General features: G+C 51.9%; 3 protein-coding genes across 3 annotated transcripts; all 3 read right to left on the reverse strand.

The window, feature by feature from the left end:
* Positions 1-9,302: 9,302 nt before the first annotated feature.
* C7974DRAFT_405322 (uncharacterized protein) lies at positions 9,303-10,134 on the reverse strand. The gene has a single exon (XM_046143033.1). The coding sequence runs from the start codon at positions 9,976-9,978 to the stop codon at positions 9,385-9,387; it is 594 nt and encodes a 197-aa protein (XP_045991866.1). The 5' UTR covers positions 9,979-10,134; the 3' UTR covers positions 9,303-9,384.
* A 1,582-nt stretch (positions 10,135-11,716) lies between these two features.
* Positions 11,717-16,362, reverse strand: C7974DRAFT_428856 (DDE superfamily endonuclease-domain-containing protein; the record flags this gene model as incomplete). The annotated part of the gene is made up of 4 exons (XM_046144614.1): positions 11,717-12,274; positions 13,307-13,909; positions 13,972-15,459; positions 15,511-16,362. 4 exons carry the CDS (start codon positions 16,360-16,362, stop codon positions 11,717-11,719), a joined length of 3,501 nt encoding a protein of 1,166 aa, XP_045991867.1.
* Positions 16,363-17,419: 1,057 nt separating this feature from the next.
* On the reverse strand, positions 17,420-22,876 carry C7974DRAFT_444861 (uncharacterized protein; the record flags this gene model as incomplete). Its single annotated transcript, XM_046145529.1, has 1 exon — positions 17,420-22,876. The coding sequence occupies one exon, from the start codon at positions 22,874-22,876 to the stop codon at positions 17,534-17,536; it is 5,343 nt and encodes a 1,780-aa protein (XP_045991868.1). The 3' UTR covers positions 17,420-17,533.
* Between the last annotated feature and the right edge of the window lie 954 nt (positions 22,877-23,830).

The raw sequence follows: 23,830 nt of genomic DNA on the forward strand, positions 1-23,830 counted from the left end.
GGCAGTACACAAGGCGCTGCAGCAAGTGTTGGGCAAGCAGGACGTCGGCTTCCGATCTGTTGAGCAGGAACAGGCGCTGTACGCGGTACTGGACAATCAGACGCCGCTTGTTGTAGTGCTTCCGACAGGAGGGGGCAAGAGCTTGCTGTTTACACTGCCGGCTTGCATCGAAGAGGGTGTAACCGTGGTTGTTGTGCCGTACCGGGCGTTGATTGAGGACTTGGTCAAGCGGATCTGCGACTGCGGCGTTGACTGCATAGAGTGGAAGCACGGCGATAGCAACCCGGCATCGGTGGTGGTTGTCAGCGCAGACGTAGCGGGCGACATCACAAGCAACGGCAACTTCTTAGGGTACGCTAGACTGCTGAAGAACAAGGGACTTCTGCGGCGGGTGGTCATTGACGAGTGTCATCTGCTGTTCACATCACGGCACTGGCGAGAGAATTTGCTCAAGGTCAAGAACTTGCGACTGCTTGGAGGCTCACTAGTAATGTTGACGGCAACGCTGCCGCCGGTGCAGGAGACGCAGCTAGAGGCGAGCATGCTGGTGCGGAACGCAACATACATCCGGGCGAGCACAGTGCGGCCGAACGCGCGGTACTTTGTGTCGTGGTGTCTGCACAACAAGCTAGAGGACACGGCGCTGGCGATGTGCAAGCGTTGGGCAGATACACTGCAGCAGACGAAACAGAAGGGGGTAGTGTACTGTTTGAGCAAGGCGCAGTGCGAGCGGATTGCTGAGCAGCTACCGTGTCCGTGCACCGGTCGCCCGGGTACACCGGTCGCCCGCTCTGAGCCTATATAGCAATCACAAAACTGAGGCTACAGAGCCACGTAGAATAGTTATTATTGTGAGATCTTCTGGTGGAGTATTATATAAACCTATGCGACAAAGTTTCTCATACAAAGTTAACGATATTTAGTAGCAGTGCGGCCACTACGTGTGGTGACAGTTAGGCGTGGTAGAGGAGGCTCTGCAGCAACACTACGACTACGGGCACCTCCACCACCACGCTTCTTGACTGTTTTTGGCTGCAATTGGACTGAGGCCTTGCGCTTGCCTTGATTAGGCAATTGGGTACTTTTTCTAGCCTCAAGATCGCGTTTTTGGGCTTCTTTGGCTGCCTTGCGTTCAGCCACTTCTTCTGCCTTCTTGGCGTTGACCTGGTCACGCTCTTCCTTCTCCCTTGCCTGCTGCTCACGCTTCTCTTGTGCAATCTTCTCCTTGTAGAGCTTATTAGCAGCAGCGAGCTTCTTCATCTCTGCTGTTTTAAGCTCCTTTGCCTGCCTCTCACGGTCTGCAACAGCCATACGGGCGCGGGCCTCTCGGAAGGCCCGAGGGGACCACATCATCGCACCTCCGTAATGCTCACGGTGTTGTTGTAAGTCTAGCTGCCTCTTAGGTTGTTTCTGACGCTTCTTCTTCTTACTGAGCTCCTGACGTAAGCCACTTATCTTGTTGTGGGCGAGCTCTAGTTGAGTTGAGAGATGGTGGATAGTTTGACCCAGCTTCCGCGCACCCACACTGCGTGGATCCTTCACCTCCGCCCGCAGGGTACTACATGCTTTGAGCCAGTCCTCTGCAGAATACGCTGAAGAACCAGAGGCAGCTGATACGGCGGTCTCAGGACTATCATGGCGGAATCTATTGAGGATGACGTTGGGATTCACTGGAGAGATTCCAGTCGCATTAAAGGCCTGTTCTACTAAGTCCTTGGTGAACGTAGATACCCAGGCAGGCCAGAAGAGGTTGAAGAAGTCGGCTTTTTCTAGTGGCGATAGACCTTGGGTCTGCTGGAGGTAGTCGTCAAGTTCGTTACTGTAGTGAGATGAGAGACTCTTGAAGCAGACTACATCTAACGGCTGCAGCGTCTGGGTACTGTGGGGAGGCAATATCGCGAGTATTATCCGATTCTGATAACAGTATTCGATAAAGTCCTGTGTCAGGTGGCTCCCATGGCCATCTACAATCAACAGCCGATACCTCAACTGCGCTTTTGCCTTGGTGTATCGATCAAACACCTGTTCAAGCCAAGCTAATCCTATATCGTTGTTGGTCCATCCAGAGGGTGATGAGGCGACGTGGATAGAGTGCTTTCCCACCTCTATATCAGCTACCCAGCGGCTCTGTATAGTAGAGTTCTTTGACGCAAAGATGATGCCAGGCGGAAGAGCTGTACCATCCGCACAGATTGTAGCCAGCAGGCTCACCCACTCACGAGAGCCATCTTGACGAGCCTGCCGAACCTCTCCTCTCTCATACTGACGCCTAGAGAAGATCCGCTTCGATCTACCCAGCACCCCAATAGCAAAGCCCTTCTCATCCATATTGTATGTGTGCTCAGGCCTGAGACGATATTGAGTGATCTTCTGCTGCAGAGCCTTAAAGTACAACTCATACTTGTACCCTGAATCAGCGTTGTGGCGATCTGAGTCCATACCCGTCGTCCATACGGATTTGAGACGATCGTGGTGACGGTGGAGGAAGCGAGTAACCCATATCTTTGAACAATGATCCGAGGCAACTGATGAGGCGAAATTCTGTATCATGGTTCTCGTAGGTGCCAAATGACGCTTTTCCAGCTTCTCTATATACTTGACTAGGTCCTCCTCTTGTTGGTGGTTGAGTTTTTGGTTGTTGCGTATATCGACGTGTCGAGGGACCTGCACGCGTCGGTACGCGCGCGACAACGTGGTGCGGCTCACACCATGTTTTTCTGCAATCTTGGTATACGAAAAGTCTTCTCCTGGCATTAAACTATCTATCTCTGCAAGGGCATCGCTTAATCCAGGCATGGTGTTGAGTTGTTACGCGTTGAAGTATGGTGTAGATGTTACGCGCCGGGCGACCGGTGTTCCCGGGCGACCGGTGCACGGACACGGTACCGTGTCCGTGCACCCAACGATCGGTAACAACCAACGATCAGGGAACAACATCTACACCAGTTTTCAACGCGTAACAACTCAACCACCATGACAGGAATATTAGATGCGCTTGCAGAGATTGATAATTTAGAGCCTGGCGAAAAACTTGTATATACAAAGCTTGCAAAAAAACATGGTGTTGATCGCAATACGCTGTCTCGCGCGCACCGAGGCGTGCAGGTCCCCCGACGCGTCGCCGATGAGGACCAACGGAAACTCAGCAACTAACAGGAATCAGATCTTGTTAAGTACATACAGCAGTTGTCAGAGCGCCACTTAGCACCTACCAGGCGTATGATACAGAACTTCGCGTCCTCAGTTGCCTCACAGCCCTGCTCTGATATGTGGGTTCAGCGCTTCCTCTACCGTCACCACGAGCAATTGAAGTACGCGTGGGTTACTGGCATGGACTCAAATCGTCACAACGCTGAGTCCCAATACAAATACGAGTTGTACTTTGAGTTGCTACAGCAGAAAGTTACTCAATACAACATCCTGCCAGAGAACACCTACAATATGGATGAGAAGGGCTTCGCAATTGGAGTACTAGGCAGGACCAAACGAGTGTTCAGCCGGCGTCAATATGAGAAGAAGGAGGTCAGGCAGGCTCTCCAAGATGGCTCACGTGAGTGGGTAAGCCTGTTGGCAACAATCTGTGCCGATGGTACTGCTCTTCCGCCAGGCATCATCTTTGCGTCAAAGAACTCCACCATACAGAGCCGCTGGGTGGCTGATATCAACCCAGCAAAGCACTCTATCCACGTCGCCTCATCGCCCACTGGATGGACCAACAACAACATAGGACTGGCTTGGCTTGAACAGGTGTTTGATCGATACTCCAAGCCAAAGGCACGGCTGAGGTATCGGCTGCTGATTGTGGATGGCCATGGGAGTCACCTAACCCAGGATTTTCTCGAATACTGTCACCAGAAGCGTATCATATTGGCAGTATTGCCACCTCACAGTACCCAGACTCTTCAGCCATTGGATGTAGTCTGCTTCAAGCCTCTATCTTCTGCCTACTCCAGCGAACTTGATAACCACCTCCAGCAGTCCCAAGGCCTTGCTCCACTGTCAAAGGGAGACTTCTTTGCCCTGTTCTGGCCTGCTTGGGTATCTACGTTCACCAAAGACCTTATACTAAAGGCCTTCTCAGCCACTGGCATACACCCCATAGAGCCCAACGTTATCCTCAACAGGTTCCGCCACACCACACCCAACGACTCAGAAACAAGCTCCTCTGGTTCTTCAGCGTATTCTGCACAGGACTGGCTCAAAGCATGCAGTACCCTACGGGCGGAGGTGAAGGATCCACGCAGTGTGGGTGCGCGGAAGCTGGGTCAAACTATCCACCACCTCTCAACCCAACTAGAGCTCGCCCACGATGAGATACATGGCTTACGTCATAAGCTGCGTCAGAAGAAGAAGCGTCAGAAGCAGCCCAAGAGTCAGATGGACTTGCAGCAACACCAGGAGTATCACGGTGGTGCAATGATGTGGTCTCCTCGGGCCTTCCGTGAGGCGCGCGCTCGCATGGCTATCCAAGATCAAGAGGCACAAGAAAAGGAGCTAAAAAAGGCAGAGATGAAGGAGTTAGCTGCTGCTAATAAGCTCTACAACGAGAAGATTGCAGAAGAAAAGCGTGTAGCGGCAGCAAAGGCAAAAGAAGAGCGTGACCAAGCCAAGGCAGAGGAGCGAGCAGCCATTGATGCGCGCAAGGAGCAGAGACGTAAGGATAAGGAAGCTCGCGACGCTGCAAAAGCTCTCAAATTGTCCCAAAGAGGCAACTGTACAACCTCACAATCTTCTACAGTTAAACAGAAGCCTGCGCGTCGTGGTGTAGGTGCTCGTAGTCAACCCAAGGCCGTGACGCCTCCTCTACCACGCCCAACTGTCACTACCCGTAGCGGCCGCACCGCCACCAAATATCAGTAACTTTGTATAAGAAACTTTGTCGCATAGGTCTATATAGTACTCCACCAAAAAATCTCACAATAATTACTTTTGTACGTAGCTCTGTAGCCTCAACTTTGCAATCGCTGTACAGGCTCGGAGCGATCGTTGGTTGTTACCGATCGTTGGGTGCACAGACACGGTAGGCTACCGTGGTACACGCCGTGACGCACGACCCCGCGTGCCGCACGCAATCATCAAAACAACGAATTATCCTCAACACCATAACTCAACAACGCAATGACTTTAGAAGACGCGCTTGGAGATGCACGCGCAGCTAATGCGCGTGGTGAACTTTGCTACCAAAAGATTGCAGATACGCATGGTGTTGATCGTTCAACTTTGTCGCGGCGTCACCGAGGCGTTCAGGGTTCTATGCAACAGAAGGTAGAACAACAAAACCTCACTAACCACGAAGAGCTGGAGCTCGTTGATTACATAGATCAACTCTGTAGAGAGCACCTTCCTCCTACGCGCGATATGATTCAAAACTTTGCCTCTGTTATCTGCGGATTCGACGTTGGAAAGATGTGGGTTACCCGATTCGTCACCAAGCATCACGACGCGCTCACTCCACGATGGACCTCCGCCATGGCCTCTGAACGTCACGCCGCTGATTCTCATAGCAAGTACAGCTTGTACTTTGACATGCTAGAGCTCAAAATAGCCGAGAAGAACATACAGCCAGAGCAAACATACAATATGGATGAGAAGGGCTTCATGATTGGCAGGATAGGCAGGCAGAAACGAGTGTTCAGCAGGACAAGCTGGGGCAACAAGCGCTTCCGCCAGGCTCTGGAGGACGGCAACAGAGAATGGGTGACGCTTATAGCGTGCGTGAGCGCTTCTAGAGTCGCTCTTCCTCCAGGCCTAATCATGGCGAGTGATAGCGGCAACGTCCAGGACGCATGGGTGCGAGATATCAAGCAATCCAAGCATCGAGTCTTTGTCACGGTCACGCAGAGCGGCTGGAGCAACGACGACGCTGGCCTTGGATGGCTGCAACAGGTCTTTGACGAAGAAACAAAGGCCTCCGCACGTCGAAGGTGGAGGTTACTTATCATTGACGGCCACGGCAGCCATATAAGCCGCTCGTTTCTAACCTACTGTTATCAAAACAAGATACTTGTAGCTATCTTTCCTCCCCACAGTACTCACACGCTCCAGCCAGCCGACGTCGTCCTCTTCAAGCCGCTATCGACAGCATACTCACAGCAATTGACAGAGCGGACTCAGCGCTCTAAGGGCTTGTTGCCAGTGAAGAAAGGTAGCTTCTTCTCATTGTTTTGGCCCGCTTGGCTACAATCATTCACCAAAGACAATATACTCAAAGCCTTTGACACGACAGGCCTTCACCCGCTCAATCGCGACAAAGTACTCAAGCGCTTTCCTGAAGGAGCTGCTGATCAGTCGACTCCTCCGCCGCCTCCATCAGGTATAACAGCACGTAGTTTGATGAGCGAATTAGACTGTTGTGGCGGATAAAAGCTCAGAGGAGGCGCGCGCCCTCCGTCAGAAAGTCCACACACTTGCAGTCAATAATGAGCTACTTCGCAACGAGAACGACGGGCTCAGTGAGTCTCTCGCGATTAAGAAGAAGCAGAATAAGAAGAGCAAAGCACTTAATTTAGTCAAGCCAACGTTAGATGACTGGGGAGGAGCTCGCTGGTGGTCGCCTTGATCGTTCAAGGAAGCCCGCCACAGAGAGCGGATTCTGAAGGAGACTGCGCATGCAGAGGAGCTTGAAAAGGCCTCAGTGAAGGAGCTCAAGGCTGCCAATAAGCTATACAAGGATAAGATCAAAGAACAGAAGCGCGAGGCAGCTGCTGCAGCAAAAGTTGTTCGTGACAGAGAGCGCGCAGAAGAGCGCGCAGCAATCAACGTTCGCAAACTGCAAAGGCAGAAAGATAAAGAAGCTCGCGACGCTCAAAAAGCCTCCCAATTGCCTAACAAAGGCAAGCGCAAGGCTTCAGTTACTCCTAAGACGCCTGCAGCCAAGAAGCGTCGTGTTGTGGCGCCTCGTCGCGGTGCTGTTGCTCCAAGTCCTCCTCCGCCAGCCCGCACCCACACCACCCGCAGCGGCCGCACCGCTACTCAGAACTATTAATACTTTGCTGTACACTGTTTTGCATATCAACACTTTACTCTACCAAAGAATCTCGCAATAATAGCTATTGTACGTGGCTCAATGACCTCATTTCTGAAAAGTGACTGAGGGTGGTTGGGCGGGCGGCATGCGGGGCCGTGCGTCACGGCGTGTACCACGGTACCGTGTCCGTGCGCGTAGTGCGCCCGTTCGCGTGGTGCGCGGGAACGCGGTTTTGACACGCGATTTCTTAACGCTATAACTCAACACCACGTTTACTATGGAAGCTGCTATTGCAGAGGTAGATTCTTTAATGCCTTGTAAAAAGATCCCGTGGGGCGTAATTGCTGAAAAACATGGTGTTGTGCACTCAACGCTGACGCGCCGGTATCGACGCGAAACCCAGGCCCTTAAAACCAAGTACTCCAACCAACAACGACTCACTCCACAGGAGGAGTTAGACCTTGTCGAATATATAGAAGAGCTTACCAGGCAACACTTACCACCTACACGTGAAATGGTAAGGAATTTCGCCTCCGCGTTCGTCACAAATCCCGTCTCAGAAAGTTGGGTTACTCGTTTCCTCCACCGTCACCGCGACAAGCTTACGTCACAGTGGTCAACGTCTATGGCTGCTGAGCGTCACGAAGCCGATTCAAAGGAGAAGTACAAGCAGTACTTCGACCTCCTGCAAACCAAGATCACCGAATACTCTATCGAACCAACGCACACGTACAATATGGACGAGAAGGGATTCATGATTGGAGTGACTGGAAAGGTCAAGAGGATCTTCAATAAAAGCTTGTTGAGCGATCGGAGGTTCAAGCAGGCACTCCAAGATGGCAACAGGGAATAGATTACACTCATTGCCTGCGTGGGAGCTTCTGGTTTGGCACTGCCGCCGGCTCTCAAATACCCAGCCGACTCAACAAACGTTCAATCGGGTTGGGTGAGCGATATTGACGCCAGGGAACACCACCTGTATGTTGCAGTAACTTCCTCAGGTTGGAGCAACGACGAGGTGGCGATTGCCTGGCTTCAACAGGTGTTTGATGTCGCTACAAAAGCCAGTGCTCGACGGAAGTGGCGATTACTAGTAATCGACGGTCACGGCAGCCATGTAACGAAGCGGTTTCTTACTTACTGTCATACTCAGAAGATTCTGGTTACTGTTTTGCCACCCCACAGTACTCATACGCTGCAGCCGCTCGATGTGGTAATGTTCAAGCCTCTGGCAACCAACTACACCAAAAACCTCACCCAACGCGCGCAGGATAGCAAGGGATTACTGCCAGTGAAGAAAGGTGACTTCTTCTCACTATTTTGGAGCGCTTGGACATCGTCGTTCACCGAAGCCAACGTACTACAATCCTTCTCCGCCACAGGCATCTCCCCACTCAATCCCGACGTTATACTCCGCCGCTTCTCTGATAAGTCGTCTCACGACGCGAGCCTGTTGGCAGACGCTCCACTTCATCCGGAGGGTCAAGATTGGCGTACAATTGTGAGGCAAATGGACTCATTGGTGAAGGATAAGACGTCAGAGGAAGCTGCTACAATGAGACGAGTAATCCACCACATTGCAACGGAAAACGAGCTACTCAACCACGAGATTACTGGACTTACTGAGGCTCTTAAGATTAAGAAGAAGCGAGGCAAGAAGTCGCATGCGCTGGACTTGCAAAAACACGAGCAAAACCTATGGGGTGGTGCAAAGTTCTGGTCACCTCGTGCCTTTCGAGAGGCACGCCGCCGTGAGCAGATTTACGAGCAAAACAGGGTTGCAGAAGAGCTTCAAAAAGCACAGATGAAGGATTTAAAAGCTGCTAATAAACTCTACAATGAGAAGATCGCACAAGAACAACGCATGCAGCGTGAGGAGGAGAAAGCAGTGCAGGCAGAGGCTAAGGCAGAGGAGCGTCAAGCAATTGAGGCGCGGAAAGCTGCAAGAATACAGGAAAAGGTTGCCCGCGACGCTCAAAAAGCTCTACAATTGTCCCAAAGAGGCAATCGAACAGCCTCACAGGCTCCAGCACGTGTAACTAAGCCTGCGCGTCGTGGTGGTGTTGCTCGTAGTCGCAGGAAGCCTGCGACACCTGATCCGCCAGCTCGCACCCACACAACGCGCAGCGGCCGCACCGCAACTCTATACAATTAGTTTGTATGGAGCAAAAGCATCACACAAGCCTGTAGACTTACTCTACCAAGTTTTTATTAAATTCTACAAGTTGTATGTGGCTCTACAGCCTCATTTTTGCTGGCTCCATATTTGGTTGTTGCGCGCACTACGCGCACGGACACGGTACCTAAGGGATGGACCTTACCGGTACGTTTAGCGGTCCGTACTTGCCCTATCCATGTTTGTGCATGATCAAATTTTGTCTTGACTACCTATGAGCTGGATTATAAACCACTTGATGTTAATAATTACTAAAATAATCAACCGCAACTCGAAAATCACCAGCCCTTACATCCTCGTAGAACAAAGGGTCAACAGCAGTGCTCGGCTGGCGCATGACCACAATTGGTCCGTTCCAATCGTATGTCATCCGCCCTTTCGTGGTATGTTGAACACAAACATTGGACGAGGAGCCATCAATTAGAGCAGTCTCTCGACCGATAACCTTAACTGTATGGCTGAGATTGAATTCGCGAAGCTTGCTCCGCGTTATTCTTAAGAACTGTCTTGGATGTCCGTATTCGGGGTTAAGGTTCTCAATTTGCAGTAGGTTTTGAGTATCTGGCGAGTCCCATACAATTCCGTCTTCATCATCGACATGTCGTTTGCATTCGATCCAAACAAGCTGTGGATCTTTCGAATTGACTGGAAAGAGGATTGCAAGTTTGTGCGAAGGCGATGGGCGTGATGGCAAGGTAGTGAAGGTCTTGCAAATCTTCTTGTGGAGGGGCCAGTCGTCTTTCTGGCATTTTTGGGAGCAATACGAAATTGAATGGCATGAGGAGCAAAATTTGGTGTTGGAGCCATTACAGATTATGCAGGTTTGATTTGCCATCTGGTACTTTGGGTGTTGACGGAAAGGAGATCTGATAGAATCGCGCGTGGTTGGTTGTTGTCGCGGCGTAGCCAGCCGCTGTAGGGAGCAATAGAAAACTGCGCTGAATTGCTATCTGGCTACCGCAGTACAATATATGCTTGCCCTGAGACAGACTAGACCAGGGTAGTCTGTTGTGGGTATGGTCTTGTCTTGTACGGTCCGATTGATACCGTAACAGTTATGTTGAAGGTGAGCGGTCATTCTGCATCACGTACCAACTCACGTGGACGATGCGACTGTGACGCAACGTCAACGTCAGTCCATGCGCGTGTTGTGCAACCCATGGGCCTCCAACAGATAATTTCGCGAGTCAACAGCGTCTCTTGCCCCCTGGTTTGCGTGAGCGAGCGAGTGATGAAGGTTTGCTCAGGGTGTTTTCCCTTACAATTCCCATGCACAGAAGAGCATAGGGATTCGTAGCTATGATGGTTTCGTACACGAGGTCGTACAGACGTTGTACTGCGTGACGGGGGAAGGGATGGTGCCGCTGGAGTTTGCAGCGCGACTGACGAGGAATGGAAACCGAGCGATGGCTTGGAAAGAGGCACGGAGAGGAGATATGGGGGCAGATATTCAGCAACACGGACCAATAAACTTACTAAAGTGCGTCCCTACATACCGAGACGCACTGTGTAACGAGACAGGCTCGTACTTTGGGGCCTCAGATCCTCTTGTACACTCGTTTACAGACCTTAGGTTGATATGCAGCATTGTTTAGTTAACTCTTCGCCACTCTCTTTGCTTCCGAGAACATGTGCTGCCTCGCTGACCGTGCTGTTGATCGCTTCGTCAACGCCGTCAATCAGCCCATCGTCCACACCCCCCTGTCTACTCACGGCCTAAGGGGCCTTTGCGAAGGTCGGAGGGTCTGGTAGAAAGCGAAATCACGGATGATTGTATCCTGGGCATCAGAAGCTATAACGTAGATTATCACCGAGCCGGCCATATCACCGAACCGGCCATTTTCTCTTGGCACGATTAACACAAGTTACTGCAACTACAACTACTCGCTATCAAACAGTGACCCAGCATACTGCGTGCTTGCATCAGATTCAGAAGATATTTCTACACCCTCCTGGCACGTTCGTGCGTTGTGTCCAGTCTTGCCGCAGTTCCCACAGCGCCGAACAGTTGATTGAGCTCCTAGTTGACCACCTCCACCCCGAGTCTTCTTAGATGGCTGAGCTGCTACAGACGTCTCAGCAGCTACCCACGATGCTGCTGGGCCATACTCAAGTGTGCCACCATGCTGAATTTGCTTTCTCTTACGCGATTTCCTCTTGGTTATTACTGCTAATTGCTCTTCAAGCTCTCGTACGCGGGCCTTGATAAGGACGTTTTCGTGCAGCATCTCTTCAGCCCCTTTTACAAGCTTTGAGAACCCTTCTTGCGCTGCACTTGGTGATCGTCGAAAGGAATCGCTTACAAGCTTAGATTGAGACCCAAACTCGTGTGTATTGCTTGGTGTCTTAGATTGCCACGGCGTTTCGGGTAGAGGTACTGCTGGTGGGGTATGCAGCCGCACTTCAAGGCGATCTAACACCACCTGCGCGTTAGTAGGAACAAGCCCTGATGCCTCAAAGGCCTTTTGGCAGTTAACCTCTGTAAACACATCAAGGAACGCGTCCCTAAAGGCTGGTAGGAAGCCTTCCTTGTTGATGTGGAAGACGCGTCGGCGTGCCAAGTCTCGAACGCATTAGGAGTACTTGCGCTTCAACGGCGAGAAACAGACCACGTCAAGTGGCTGGAGGATGTGCGACGAGTGAGGTGGCATGCAGAGAGTAAGGATTTTGTTCTCTAGGCAATAGTCCTTGAACTCCTGGTTGAGATGGCTCTCGTGGCCGTCCAAGATGAGCAACCTGTACACCCCTACCTGACGCGTCTTTGTATGCGCGTCAAAGTGCTTCAACCACTTAAGGCCAAGCGAATTGTTTGTCCAGCCGTTCTTAGAGACTGAGAGCTTCCAATTGTGGGGTATATCCGTCTCCTCGTACCAAGCAGAGATGTGGACGCGTCCTTTGTAGATGATGAAAGGCGGGGTTGCATACCCAGCGGCGCAGATGCTCTGGATAACAGTAACCCACTCGCGATCGCCTGGCTGAACAAGCTCTGGTCGAGCACGTCTCTCTGAGCCTGTGACAACCTTTGAAGACGAAGCGACGCCCATCTGGAACCCAGTTTCATCGAAGTTGTGGACGTCGTCGTTGTAGACGCCGTACTTGACTTTAGTATCCTCACTAGCTTGAACCACGCGCTGATTATCTCAGGATCTTCCTGTAGTATCCTCTGTCTATCCTTGGCTCGATTGAAGGCCATTTTGAGCTCGTCTGAACGCGTTACAAGCCTGCTAGCCCATAGTTTGCCAACAGGCTCTCCACCACGCACACCAAGTATCTTATCAGCCATATCTGCCACCTCACACAGCCGAGGCGCAAATCCTCGCGAATCAAGGTCAAGTATATACCGGACAATAGTCTGCTCCTCTAGTATAGTAAGTTTCTGGCAATTAGCGCGTACGTTAGGTCGAAAGGTGATATTGCGAAGGCGATCAGAGACCCGCTGATGAGGTACGTTCAACGCTCTTGCAGCGCTGCGTACACTGCGAAATTGACCAGCGTGGAAGGACTGGATAGCAAGGATAACTCTGCCTTCTCTAGTAGTATTGTGAAGTTGTTGTTGTTGAGGCATGTTGTGTTAGAGTGAAAAGTAGTTGTGCCAAGAGAAAGTGGCCGGTTCGGTGATATGGCCGGCTCGGTGATAATCTACGTTATTAACAAAAGAAAAGTGCAGTCCGGCAGTTTCGCCGATCAGGACACAAGATTGCAAATTGCAACCCGGCAGCCTGGTACATGCTAGCTTCGCTTACAGTGCAGGGGGCTGCGTTAGCGTGCGAAGTGGCTGCTGTAAGTTACGGTACTGAATAACACGCTATACTCACCGCAGACTGGCCGCTGAGACGAGCTGTGGCGCACCCTGGCGGCTTTCCCGAAGCAAGTGCCTAATTTGTAGTATCTCAAGCGCGCCCACGAGTGGACTTCCCTACATCTCCTGGAGGCCAGACAGCAAGTTCATAGAGCGCAAGATCTATTTGTGAGTGCAAATTATACTTTGTTATGCAACTTCTATGCTCTGTACATCCTTATAGCTACTTAAGAGCAGACTTTAGAAGCTCAGTCTTAAGCAGAAAGCAACTGCTTTATGTCTTCACTTTGCTTAACATACACGTGAGGGTGTCTGGGTCAACACTGCAGGTCCACACTCTGCCGGTCCCAACACCTATACTGACTCTGTTCCCGCACACCGCAGAGCATGACGGTCGATAGTCTGACGGTATCCACAACACGTTCCTGCCGTTGTACTTGATCCATATGCCATCAGAACCAAGGCTTGTGCCTGAATATTGAGGGCGTGCAGGTTCCATCACAGCTATCTCGCTAGGAATTCCTAGGCCGTGTATGGCAATGGGGCCTATCTCGGTACAGAGAAAGGAGTTGGTGGGATCGAAGGATAGGCTGTGGAGAGGCTTGCCGATGTTGAGCGTCTGCAGACACGCCCCGCTGCTCGCATCCCACACCTTGACGGTCTTGTCGCCTGACGCCGACGCCAGCTTGCTCGAGTCGTGCGAGAAGGCTACAGACGTGACATAGCTGCTATGGCCCTCGAGCGTCTGCAGACAAGCACTCCAGCTGTCGCTCATCGCAGGCTTAACAGTGATTCCTTTTGGCTCCTCGTGCTGGAACAACCTTCTAGTCACGCTCCCTGTCGGACTGAACAGCAGCGCAGATGCATACGTTTGGAGTGGGTAGCTCTCAATTACCCCTTTGTGGTACATGACGAATCGGCTGGCATCTTGCGCAAGCTTAGTAAGCTCACTCGCATTTTGCATCTCCTAGAAGAGTCAGAATGTGTAACGAGAGGACTGTAGGATTGCATCATCTCTGTTTGCCATACCTGAGCAAGAGAGCATAGCTTTGCCATCGAGACTACCCCTTTTCCTATGCTTCTGCAAAGACTGAGCCCTTCTAGCCAGTAGAGATACTTCTTCTTTATAAACTCATTGATGGCGCCTCCGACTTTCAGCTCATCAACACCGTCTGCCCAAGACCTGGGCTTCGAGTCGCACAGATGGTCGATCCAGTAGACGCACGAGTAGCGTGACGCGGCAAGCGGGTCTGACTCTGGCGGCTGAACGTCTTTAATAGCAGTTCCTAACACCCCTAGGCTGTACATATCCCTGCGCAACGCTTCAGATAGAATCGCGAGCGACCTGGAGAAGATCACGTGATGAGTGGCTTCAGCGCCCTGTGGAAAAATCTCTTTATATGCACTTGCAAAGAGGAAGTCTTTTGCAGACTGGTGCACAAAGTAGATTGTGTCTTCTCGCAAAGTGAGAAACGATCCGCAAAGACCGATAATTTTCCGCACAGATCCAAGGTCATTAACAAGTCCCGCAAGCTGCTTAGTAAGCACCACTAACTCAGCGACTGTGACAGGCCGATACAGGACAGCAGTCACTGCCAGCGCCCGCAGGCATATGTTAGCGCTATCAGACTCAGTCATCTGCTGCAGCATCCGCTCGTACAGAGAGTCGAGCCCAGGGGGGAATTGGGTCAGCCTTTCAAGCACGTTCCACTTGTCTGTCTCTTCGAGCTTTTGGCACACCAACGCTACCCAGAGGAAGGTACCGTTCGCGTTCAACTTCAAATGTTGGAGCACGGCGTGTCGAAGTTCCTCTTCGTACTGCTCCTCTTGCGCTAACTGGTCGACCTTTTGCTGGATAAAGACGTCAACTGCCGCAGCAACCGACTCTACGTTTAGCTCAAGGCTCAGCCGCGTTTCGTGCTCTGCTCGTTGTAGTCGTTCCTCGATGGCCGGCCAGTTGCGACTAGACACGATCCACTTGACGCGAGAGGACGCAGACGACTGCTCTGCAATGAAGCGGAGTAGCTTTGGCCGATCAGTCATGCATTCATCAAGCGCATCAATGATTAGGTACGTCGTGCCCAAGCCCATGTCACGCAGCACAGCTGCAAAGATCTCTGCTAAGGCGACCCAGGCATTAGCGTCTTCGAACAAACTTTTGCCCGTGTGATCGTACTTCTTACGGACGTGCGATATAAGCGACGGTTGCTGGTGTATAAGCATATATAGCAAGCCTCGTAGCACGGCTGTAGCACTGTTGATGCGCGAGTCGGTCGCCTGGCAAAAGAAGTACGACAACAGGGCGGGTCTTGGCATCGAGTTGTGCAGCTCGTCAATGATGCCACACAGAAGCATCGTCTTTCCCTTGCCAGGGTCGCCTTTCACCCACAGCAGTCGGCTATCCAAGCGCTGTTGCCATTGCTGAAAAGTAGGATTGGCAAGCACCCAGCGGTAGGAGTCTGCGAGAAGACCGCCTTTGGTATCCTCAATGCGCTTCTTGTCGTTCCGAGGATCTGTCTGGTGCATGTCTCAAAGGCACTTATCTTGCTTTTCGGCCTCATCTGTAACTCGTTTCATCGCCTCAGCTGGACTCTCACCGTCGAACGGCGACAGACTAACTCCTAAGATTCCCATCAAAGAGTATGCACGGTCTGTCAGAATCTTCGTTACCCGGTGTTCATTCCATGAGATTCGCTCATTCACACTGAAGTCGGACAACGGTTCGCCCTGCAACGCTGAGCAAGGAATGCCAGTGACCTCGCGCACTTCTTTTGCCAGGGACAACTTGTCGCCAAGCTTGACACCTTCCTTGGAAAAGAACTCTACCGTGGATGGGGCGAGAAGCTCCTGCAGTGTCCATCCACGGGTAAACCATCTGCTTTCTTTAATCGTGAACTCAGGCGTCTGCTTGCTGCGCACAACACCGCTACCAACTGGAGTGCGTGCTACATGGCGCGAATAGAAGTAGCGATGCATCACGCTGCTGTACCATCTCGACAGTGTATAGAGAACAGAGAGTGTCCAGATCCAAAGAAACCATCGTGAATCGTGGTGGCCTGGCGTTACCAGTAGAGGTTGGTTAGAGACATCAGACAAATATACATAACACCGAGCTGCATTGCGGTACCAGTGAAACATCGACCTGATGGACAAGGCGAGCTCAGCCTTTTTGGTCTTGTCGATGCAGCACGTGTCGATCCAGAAGTACTGTAGGCCGTCTTGCCGTGCTTGCTGTCCGCAGAAGCGAATCTTCTTGTAGCCACGCTTGGCCTTGCCGTCGCCTGTCGCAAGGTCTGCGAAAGTCACCTCCTCCGCATCCTCTCCCCATGTGTGTGACAGTATCGCATAAGGCGGTGTTGCGCGATCGTCGAAGCTGACGATGCCAAGCTCACCGTGTTCGTCGTAGCGCAAAAGACGCATCGGTTCGAGGTATGCGTCGCAGGCGCATGCGGTGAGAGGATGCGAGAGGCTCGACGCGGCAGCCTGGTAGGACGAGAGTGCGGCGGTTGGCTCCCTAAGACGAGCTTACGGAGAAGGGTACGAATGGCTACAAAGCCCCAGGTAGCTACACGGTTGAAGGAGTGGTCTTACTTTTGTAGGCTGAAGCTTGTGTTTCGCAGCATGTTCTGAGCTCTGAGGATGTTCAAACGGTCTGAAGGCGGGAGGAGACGCGGCTGAGCGCGCTCATGCAGGCCCAGCACAGCCCCAACAAGTCGCATCTACGCGATGACCACGCCCCCCATAGCGATGCACTTCTCATCATCCAGCATCTACTAGCTCAAATCATCTCGTTTGTTACGATCACGAGGTGCCCGGCCACAGACGGCGGTGAGTGCGTTGAGACGTCTATGGGCAGCGCGGCTCAGCGCTGATATTGAGGCCACGGTGCAGCAACAAGACTGATGAATCATTCGCAGACAAGCAAAAAGCCGCCAACGTGCGCCACAGATCGTCTCAGCGGCCGGCTCGCAGTGGGTATAGCGTCTTATTCAGTACCGTATCTTACAGCAGCTGTTATCCACGCTAATGCAGCCCTCCGCACAGCAAGCGAAGCTAGCGTGTTCCAAGCTGCCGGGTTGCAATCAGCAATCCTGTCTCCTGATCGGCGAAACTGCCGGACTGCACAATTTTTCAGTCAAAAGGGCTTCTGATGCCCAGGAATACAATCTTTCTCGACTTCGCTTTCTTCTGACCCCTCCGATCCTCACAGACATCCCCTCGGCCATGAATGGACAGGGGGGCACTGACGAAGGGTCGATTCACGGTGTTGACGAAGCCATCAACAGCAGGGCCAGCACGACAGCACTCATTCTCGGAGACAAAGAGACTGGTGAAGAGGTAAATGGACAACGCTGCATATAAATGCAAGGTCTGTCAATGAGTGAATAAGAGGCTCCGAAGGCCCGGAGTACGAACCTGTCTCATTACACCGTGCGTCTCGGCACCTAGGGACGGACCTTAATTCCTGGCTCTGTACAACATTCCAAATGAAAGTGAGACGGTCGTGCAGTTTGCATGATTGTGTACTGCCATTGAGCATCCGTCCGCTCGATCACGGCCTTGCGACTAGGCTCCGCTCGCCCATCCCGCGCTAACTTATTCTACAATAGAACCAGTCCACCATTTGCGCAATGGTTGGGTGACTCCAGATCAAGGTTGGCGAAACTTTCACGCCCGTCACCTTCTCGAGTTTCTGTCTTAGTGCAACAGTGATAATTGAATCCACGCCTAATTCCGTAACTGCCGCATGGTCCTCAATTTCCTCGACATCCAAACCTAGAACATGGGACAGACACGCCTTGATCTCTACATTGAGGTGTGCTTTGAGCTCAGGACCGAGCTTGGGTCTCGCTACCGCTGCAGCCGTTGGAAGGGGAAGATATTTTGATCCAGCTGGCGCGGCGCGGCGCTGCACCACGTCTTGGATAAGCTCACACGGCAATGACTCGTCGTGTTCAAGGCATCGGATCTTTGTGACGACTGCATGATCTGTATCGACACCAGAAAGGTAGGTCCATGCTTGGTAAGCTTCCTCGACGGTGATATCTGTGACACCCTTGCTATGCAGTTCGAGGTCCACGAGCGCGGTGTCTTTCGCTAATCCTAGCGCCCTCCAGGCGGTCCATTGGATCGCGATAGTATTGCAGCCTAGAGAGCGGCGATGCGTTGCCAAACCATCGAGAAATGCATTGGACGTTGCGTATGCTGACTGCCCAGGTGTGCCGATGATTTGTCCAATCGAGGAGAACAGGACAAAGAAGTCAAGCGACCTTGGAGGGAACGCTCTATGTAGATTCAGCGCGCCCTGGATTTTTGGACTCATCACGGACGCATACGAGGCGGATGTGGCGGTCTTGATGTAACCATACCCAGAGACACCAGCGGCATGGACTATCCCTAGCACAGGCGGGAGGGACAAAGCGTTGAGCGCCGCGACGAGATGATCCGACGCAGACGTAGAGCCAATGTCAAGCTGCAGGGCATAGATGGAAGCGCCTAGACCCTCGAGTTTCACCAGTCTATTGACAACTGATGCCATGGGTCCAGTAGCAGCTGGCCACTCTCTGCGCGGGAGTAAGGTACGTCGGGAAACCACCACGACCCTGCGAGCGCCATGTTGTACGAGAAAATCAAGAATCTCCAAACCAAGATCGCCAAAGCCACCAGTAACTAGGTAGGTTCCGTGTGGTTGAGGAAGTAAGCTTTGTTTTCGGTCATTCTGCTGTTCTCTGTGAGCAAATGGTCGCAGACGTGGTACCCGTGGCAGACCATCCTGCATGCGTAATACACTTTGCTCTTTGACATATTTCACCGCCAGAAGAGGAAATGCTGACCCTTCATTATCAATCAGCCCACCCCACAGATCCGGGTACTCCGACGCGGCGATTCGAGCAAAGCCATACAGCGGGTACTGCGCAAGACAGGTAGGTGATTGGCCCTTGTATGCGCCATCAAGGACGACAAACAGCTTCGATACGCTTCGGCTATCTGTGAGGATGGCCAGGATGGCGGCAACTTCGCACGTGAAAGCGTGCGCCTTGCTTGCTACGTCGTCGATGTGCTCAACGGTGCCAGGCACATAGACGACCACTGTATTCCTTCCTTGCAGGGTGCTCCAGATAGCAGGGCTCTTCATACACGCAGCAGAAGGGATTGTGGCTACGCTTTTAGTACAGACCTCCAAGGTGCTGACATAGTTGTCTGTAACTTGACGAACTGTCGACACAATAACGACTTTGTCCATCAACAGCGACTTTTCAGAGAACTTCGGTGGCACCCACGCCAAACGGTGCACAAGAGAGTCTCTGCCATTCTCTTTTTCTCTTACTGCCTCGACATTAGAAAACCGCATACCTTTGATTTTGATCAGAATTTCTCCCGCCGTGCTGACAACACTGATATCAGCTTTCGAGTGGTCGCCTACGGAAGTGTTTTCGATGAGTAAGTAGCCGGCCTTAGGTGGTGCAGCCTTGGATAGGAAAAGAACCTGGTCGATCCTGCTGACGATGCGCATGTGTAAACTCTTGAAGAATATAGATGAGCCCACGGATGTAGCGGCATCAAGGAAAGGTGCCCAGCTTCCTGGATCCCAGGTCAATGTCTGAACTTCCGGATTCATGTCCATCTCGACAAGCATTTGCTTCTCGTCCCCAAAGTGCTCAAGTATAGCCCATGGAAATGCGATACCAGATACTCCAATTTTCTGAAGGTAGTCCCATGCGAAGCTTTTGGGCAACTGTTTGCCGATCTTCGCCCGTAACTCGGCAATTGACAGGGTCTGCTGATGAACTTCCACGTCAGCTGTGGTAAAGGCGGCCCGACTGTGCTCGATCCACGCGTGCTGTTTGTTACCACCATTATTGTTCTTTTTCCTGAGTCGAGAAGCCGTACGCACTTCATTCTCTTCGACAATCACCTGCAGCTCACGTGTGTCGTCTGTTATTGGGATTGGCACGCGGAGCTCTACGTCATCGAGCCTGGTTGCACCTGTGGCTCGTTGGAAGGTATTGCAGTACACGGCAGCAGGGATGATCTCAGTCCCATCAAGTGGGTGACTGAGAGGGTATGGCTTGGTCGTGTCGTCCAGTACCGTAGTCCACACCTTTACTATGCTGCCTGCGATGTCCATAAGACCACCAAGTACCGTGTGCGTCTCTACGTCGTGCTGGACGGCATTGCCAGATCCCATGTCTATAGTCTTCCAGTAAGGCTTGTGCACCCAGAGCGTAGTCGGTACTGCATTTGACCAAGGGCTCGCTCCCATGAATGCTTTAAAGTCGATCTCTACACCAAGAGTGTACAGTTGGGAGATGGCTCTAGATATGCAGAGCTCGGCTGATTTGCCCTTCTTCATTGTGCCGAAAGCCGCAGAATCTCCGACCGATCGAACAGAGAGCGTCTCGGAGATGGAGTGCGAGACTATAGGGTGAGTGGAGACTTCCATGAAGACACGAAAACCGTCTTCCACTGCAGCTTCTACTGCATCAACAAACCAAACGGGACCGACCATATTTCTAATCCAATAATCGACATCACGAAGTGATGTAGTGCGTGGGTGTAGAGCGGAGCTTGAGTAGATCTGCATCTTTGCTAGCTGTGGGTCGGTTTCCTGACTTAACTGTTCTCGCAGCGCGGGAACAAACTGCCCAAGTATAGGAGAATGGAAGCTAATATCTGTTCCGATCTTCCAAACCTTTACTTTTTCTTTCTTGAGTTGTTCGAGGTACCACTCAACAGCTCCGATCGTACCACTCACGACGCATGTTGATGGCGAAGACCGGATTGCAGCAACAATATCGCTTCTCTCAGCAAGCTGCTGTGCAGCTATCTCAAAGGGAAGAGCAACGAGAACCATCGCACCTTGGCCTTGTACTTGAGCGCAAAGCTTCGCTCGCCTGGAAACGATGATTGCACCTTCTCTCTCCGATAGACAGCCACCAGCAACAGCAGCTGCGATCTCGCCAACAGAGTGGCCAATAATAGCTTGTGGTGCGACCCCCTTCGACCTCAGCAGTGCCACAAGACCAATTTGCATGGCATATGTAAGGATTTGTATTCTCCACGAGTCGTGTAAGTCGCTCTCTTGCAGAACCTCAATGATGGAGAACCCTGCTTCTTTACGAACGATAGAGTCCAAAGAACAGAGTTTGTCATAGAACACAGGGTTGTGCAAGAGTTCTATCCCCATGTCCGACCACTGTGCTCCATGGCCCGAGAAGACCCAGACTACGCCTCTCGCGATAGCATTATCGAGGACCCGACTCGTTGCAGCCCATTCGTTCATCTTGCCTTTTGAAAAGGCAGTCAAGCTGCGAATAGCGTCGTCAAAGTTGAAAACTACGAACGACGTGCGGTGCCTGTGTGCAGCACGGCGCTGAGCAAGCGTTCGCGCCACAGCGTTGAGATCTGTAGAGGCCCTATTGGCCGACAGCCAGTGGGCTAAAGAAGCAGCAATGGCGGGCAGGCGCTTCTCCTGCACAGCAGAAATGATGAGCGTGATAGCCGACTGCTGACCCGTCGGAAGGCTACAGCCCGATCGGGTAGGCGCTTGCTCAAGGATAGCATGACAAACCGAGCCGCCGTATCCATAACAGCATACAGCTGCCCTCCGAATGTCGCGTTCAGGCCATTTTCTTGCCTCTTTACTGACGTCGATTCCGCTACTCTCCCAGTCGATCCTCGTGTTGGGCTTTTCCAGCAGTGCTTGTGGAGCAATAACGCCCTTCTGTACGCTGAGAACAGCCTTCACAAAGCCAATTGCACCAGCTGCTGCCTCAAGATGTCCGATGTTAGGTTTGATGGAGCCAACGTAGCAAGGAGAGTCAGAGGATCGCCCTGCGCCGTAAACTCGAGAGATGGCATCGATTTCTGTCAGATCCCCAAGCGATGTTGATGTAGCGTGTGCTTCCACAAAGTCAACTGTGTGAGGGTCGATGCCGCCTGCCCGCAGAAGGGCTTGCCTTGCAACGAGCTCTTGTGCGGCTGCACTGGGTGCCATGATTCCGTTAGTCTTGCCATCCTGTGCAGATGCGGAGCTCTTCATGACGGCCAGGATGTGATCGTCGTCTTCTATTGCGGCGCTCAGACGCTTCAGCACTACAACGGCACCGCCTTCGCCACGAGCATAGCCACATGCAGCGTCGTCGAAAGAGCGACAAACACCATCCTGGCTTAGTGCGCCTGCTTTCTGGAGCATGTGTGTGAGACCAGGTGCGCAGATGACATTCACACCACCGCATATAGCGATATTGCTCTCGCCATATTCAACGGCCTGGCTAGCAAGATGTATGGCAATAAGTGAGCTTGCACATGCTGCATCGACTGCCGTGCTTGGGCCCTGTAGGCCAAGATGATAAGAGATCCGGTTAGGGACGCCGTGGTGTGCAGTGCCAATGCCAGTCCATGCCTCGATAGATGGCAAATCCTCCATCAGCATGCGAGAGTAGTCGTCTGAGTCAATACCCATGTAAACGGCCGTGTCGCTTCCACTAAGACTTTTCGGATTGATGCCAGCATTTTCCAGAGCCTCCCATGCAAGCTCCAGACCGAGGCGCTGATGTGGATCCATGAGCTCAGCCTCTTTGGGCGAGATGCCGAAGAAAGCTGCGTCGAATCCCTCTAGATCATCTAGAAAGTACCCTTTGCGGACGATGTTATCTAGGATCTTTGCGTTACGAGGATCTCGATCCCGCCAAGGTTTCCACCGTTTCGCTGGAATCTCGCCCGAAGCATTTCCTTTGCGCAAGAGGAATTCCCAGAGCTTCTCAGGGGTATCGTTGCCACCGGCTGTCCGACATGATAAGCCCACGACGGCCACTTCATCTACTTGTGGCTTGGATACGTTACTTGACTCCCTTTGATGTGAACATCTGGGTGTGAATACCTTATTGGGAATCGTAGCAGCGGGGGCTAACCCTCCGTTCGGGATGTTCATTGTTTGGTAGATAGATCTGGAGCGGCTCGGCTGCTGTATATTACTTTATCGCTCTGAATGTGTGAATATGAGGCAGTCAGGAGTAAACCAAAGATCGTTGCTGGAAATTAGATTTCAAAATTCGTTTTAAATCCTAACACAACGTAGCATAACCAGTATGAAGCGGCTAGTAGCTCCCGCCACATTATGCACAGTTCTATCGACAACTCTTGCTCTTGTGTAGTGACGGTCATAATTGGTTTCCGGTTCTTGCATCAGCATTTGGTCTCAGCGCACGGTTATCCGAGATGGGTCTTACCAAACAGTACTTAGCGTCCTACTGTACAGGGTCTTCTGCCGGCCCATCTTGGAGAGACCGTTGAGACTCAATCACAAGCCCACGCTCCGGAATAGACACCATTTAACCAATCAAGTGCATGTTCCACTTTTGATTCCTCAGTCTTAGCTTACGATATCTCTGTTTCGTCGTGCTATGCACATCCAGATTCCAGAGCAGCATAACCCATGTCAAATACTAATACTAGTCGGGCAAGGCTTTTGTTGGGCGGACCGTGCGCTGAGAATAATGCTGATGCAAGAACCGGAAACCAATTGTGACCGTCATTGTACTTTGTCGAAACGACTCGGATTGCACTCTCATGGAAACAATCATAACGTACATCCATGCATGGCGCAAATCACCGTGTGCCGCAACCGACCAATCAACTCTCGAGATCTTCAATTTTCACCATCATTTGCGGAAGTTGATTGGTCAATTGCGGCACACGGTGATTTGCGCCATGTATGGATCGACGTTACTAACGTTAAGCCTTTCAATGTAAGAGCAAGACCCACTGCTCCTATTGATTTGCGAAGCGCTGCTCTTTGAACGTCCATAGTGTAAGATTTAGGTCGATTTGTGCGCTCTCAGCGGTTGGAGACAAACCTGCACAAGCCCATCGCGGTCAGTGCATC

Source organism: Boeremia exigua, assembly GCF_020726555.1.
Source record: "Boeremia exigua strain MPI-SDFR-AT-0100 chromosome Unknown C7974scaffold_14, whole genome shotgun sequence".
NCBI classification, from domain to species: Eukaryota; Fungi; Ascomycota; class Dothideomycetes; order Pleosporales; family Didymellaceae; genus Boeremia; species Boeremia exigua.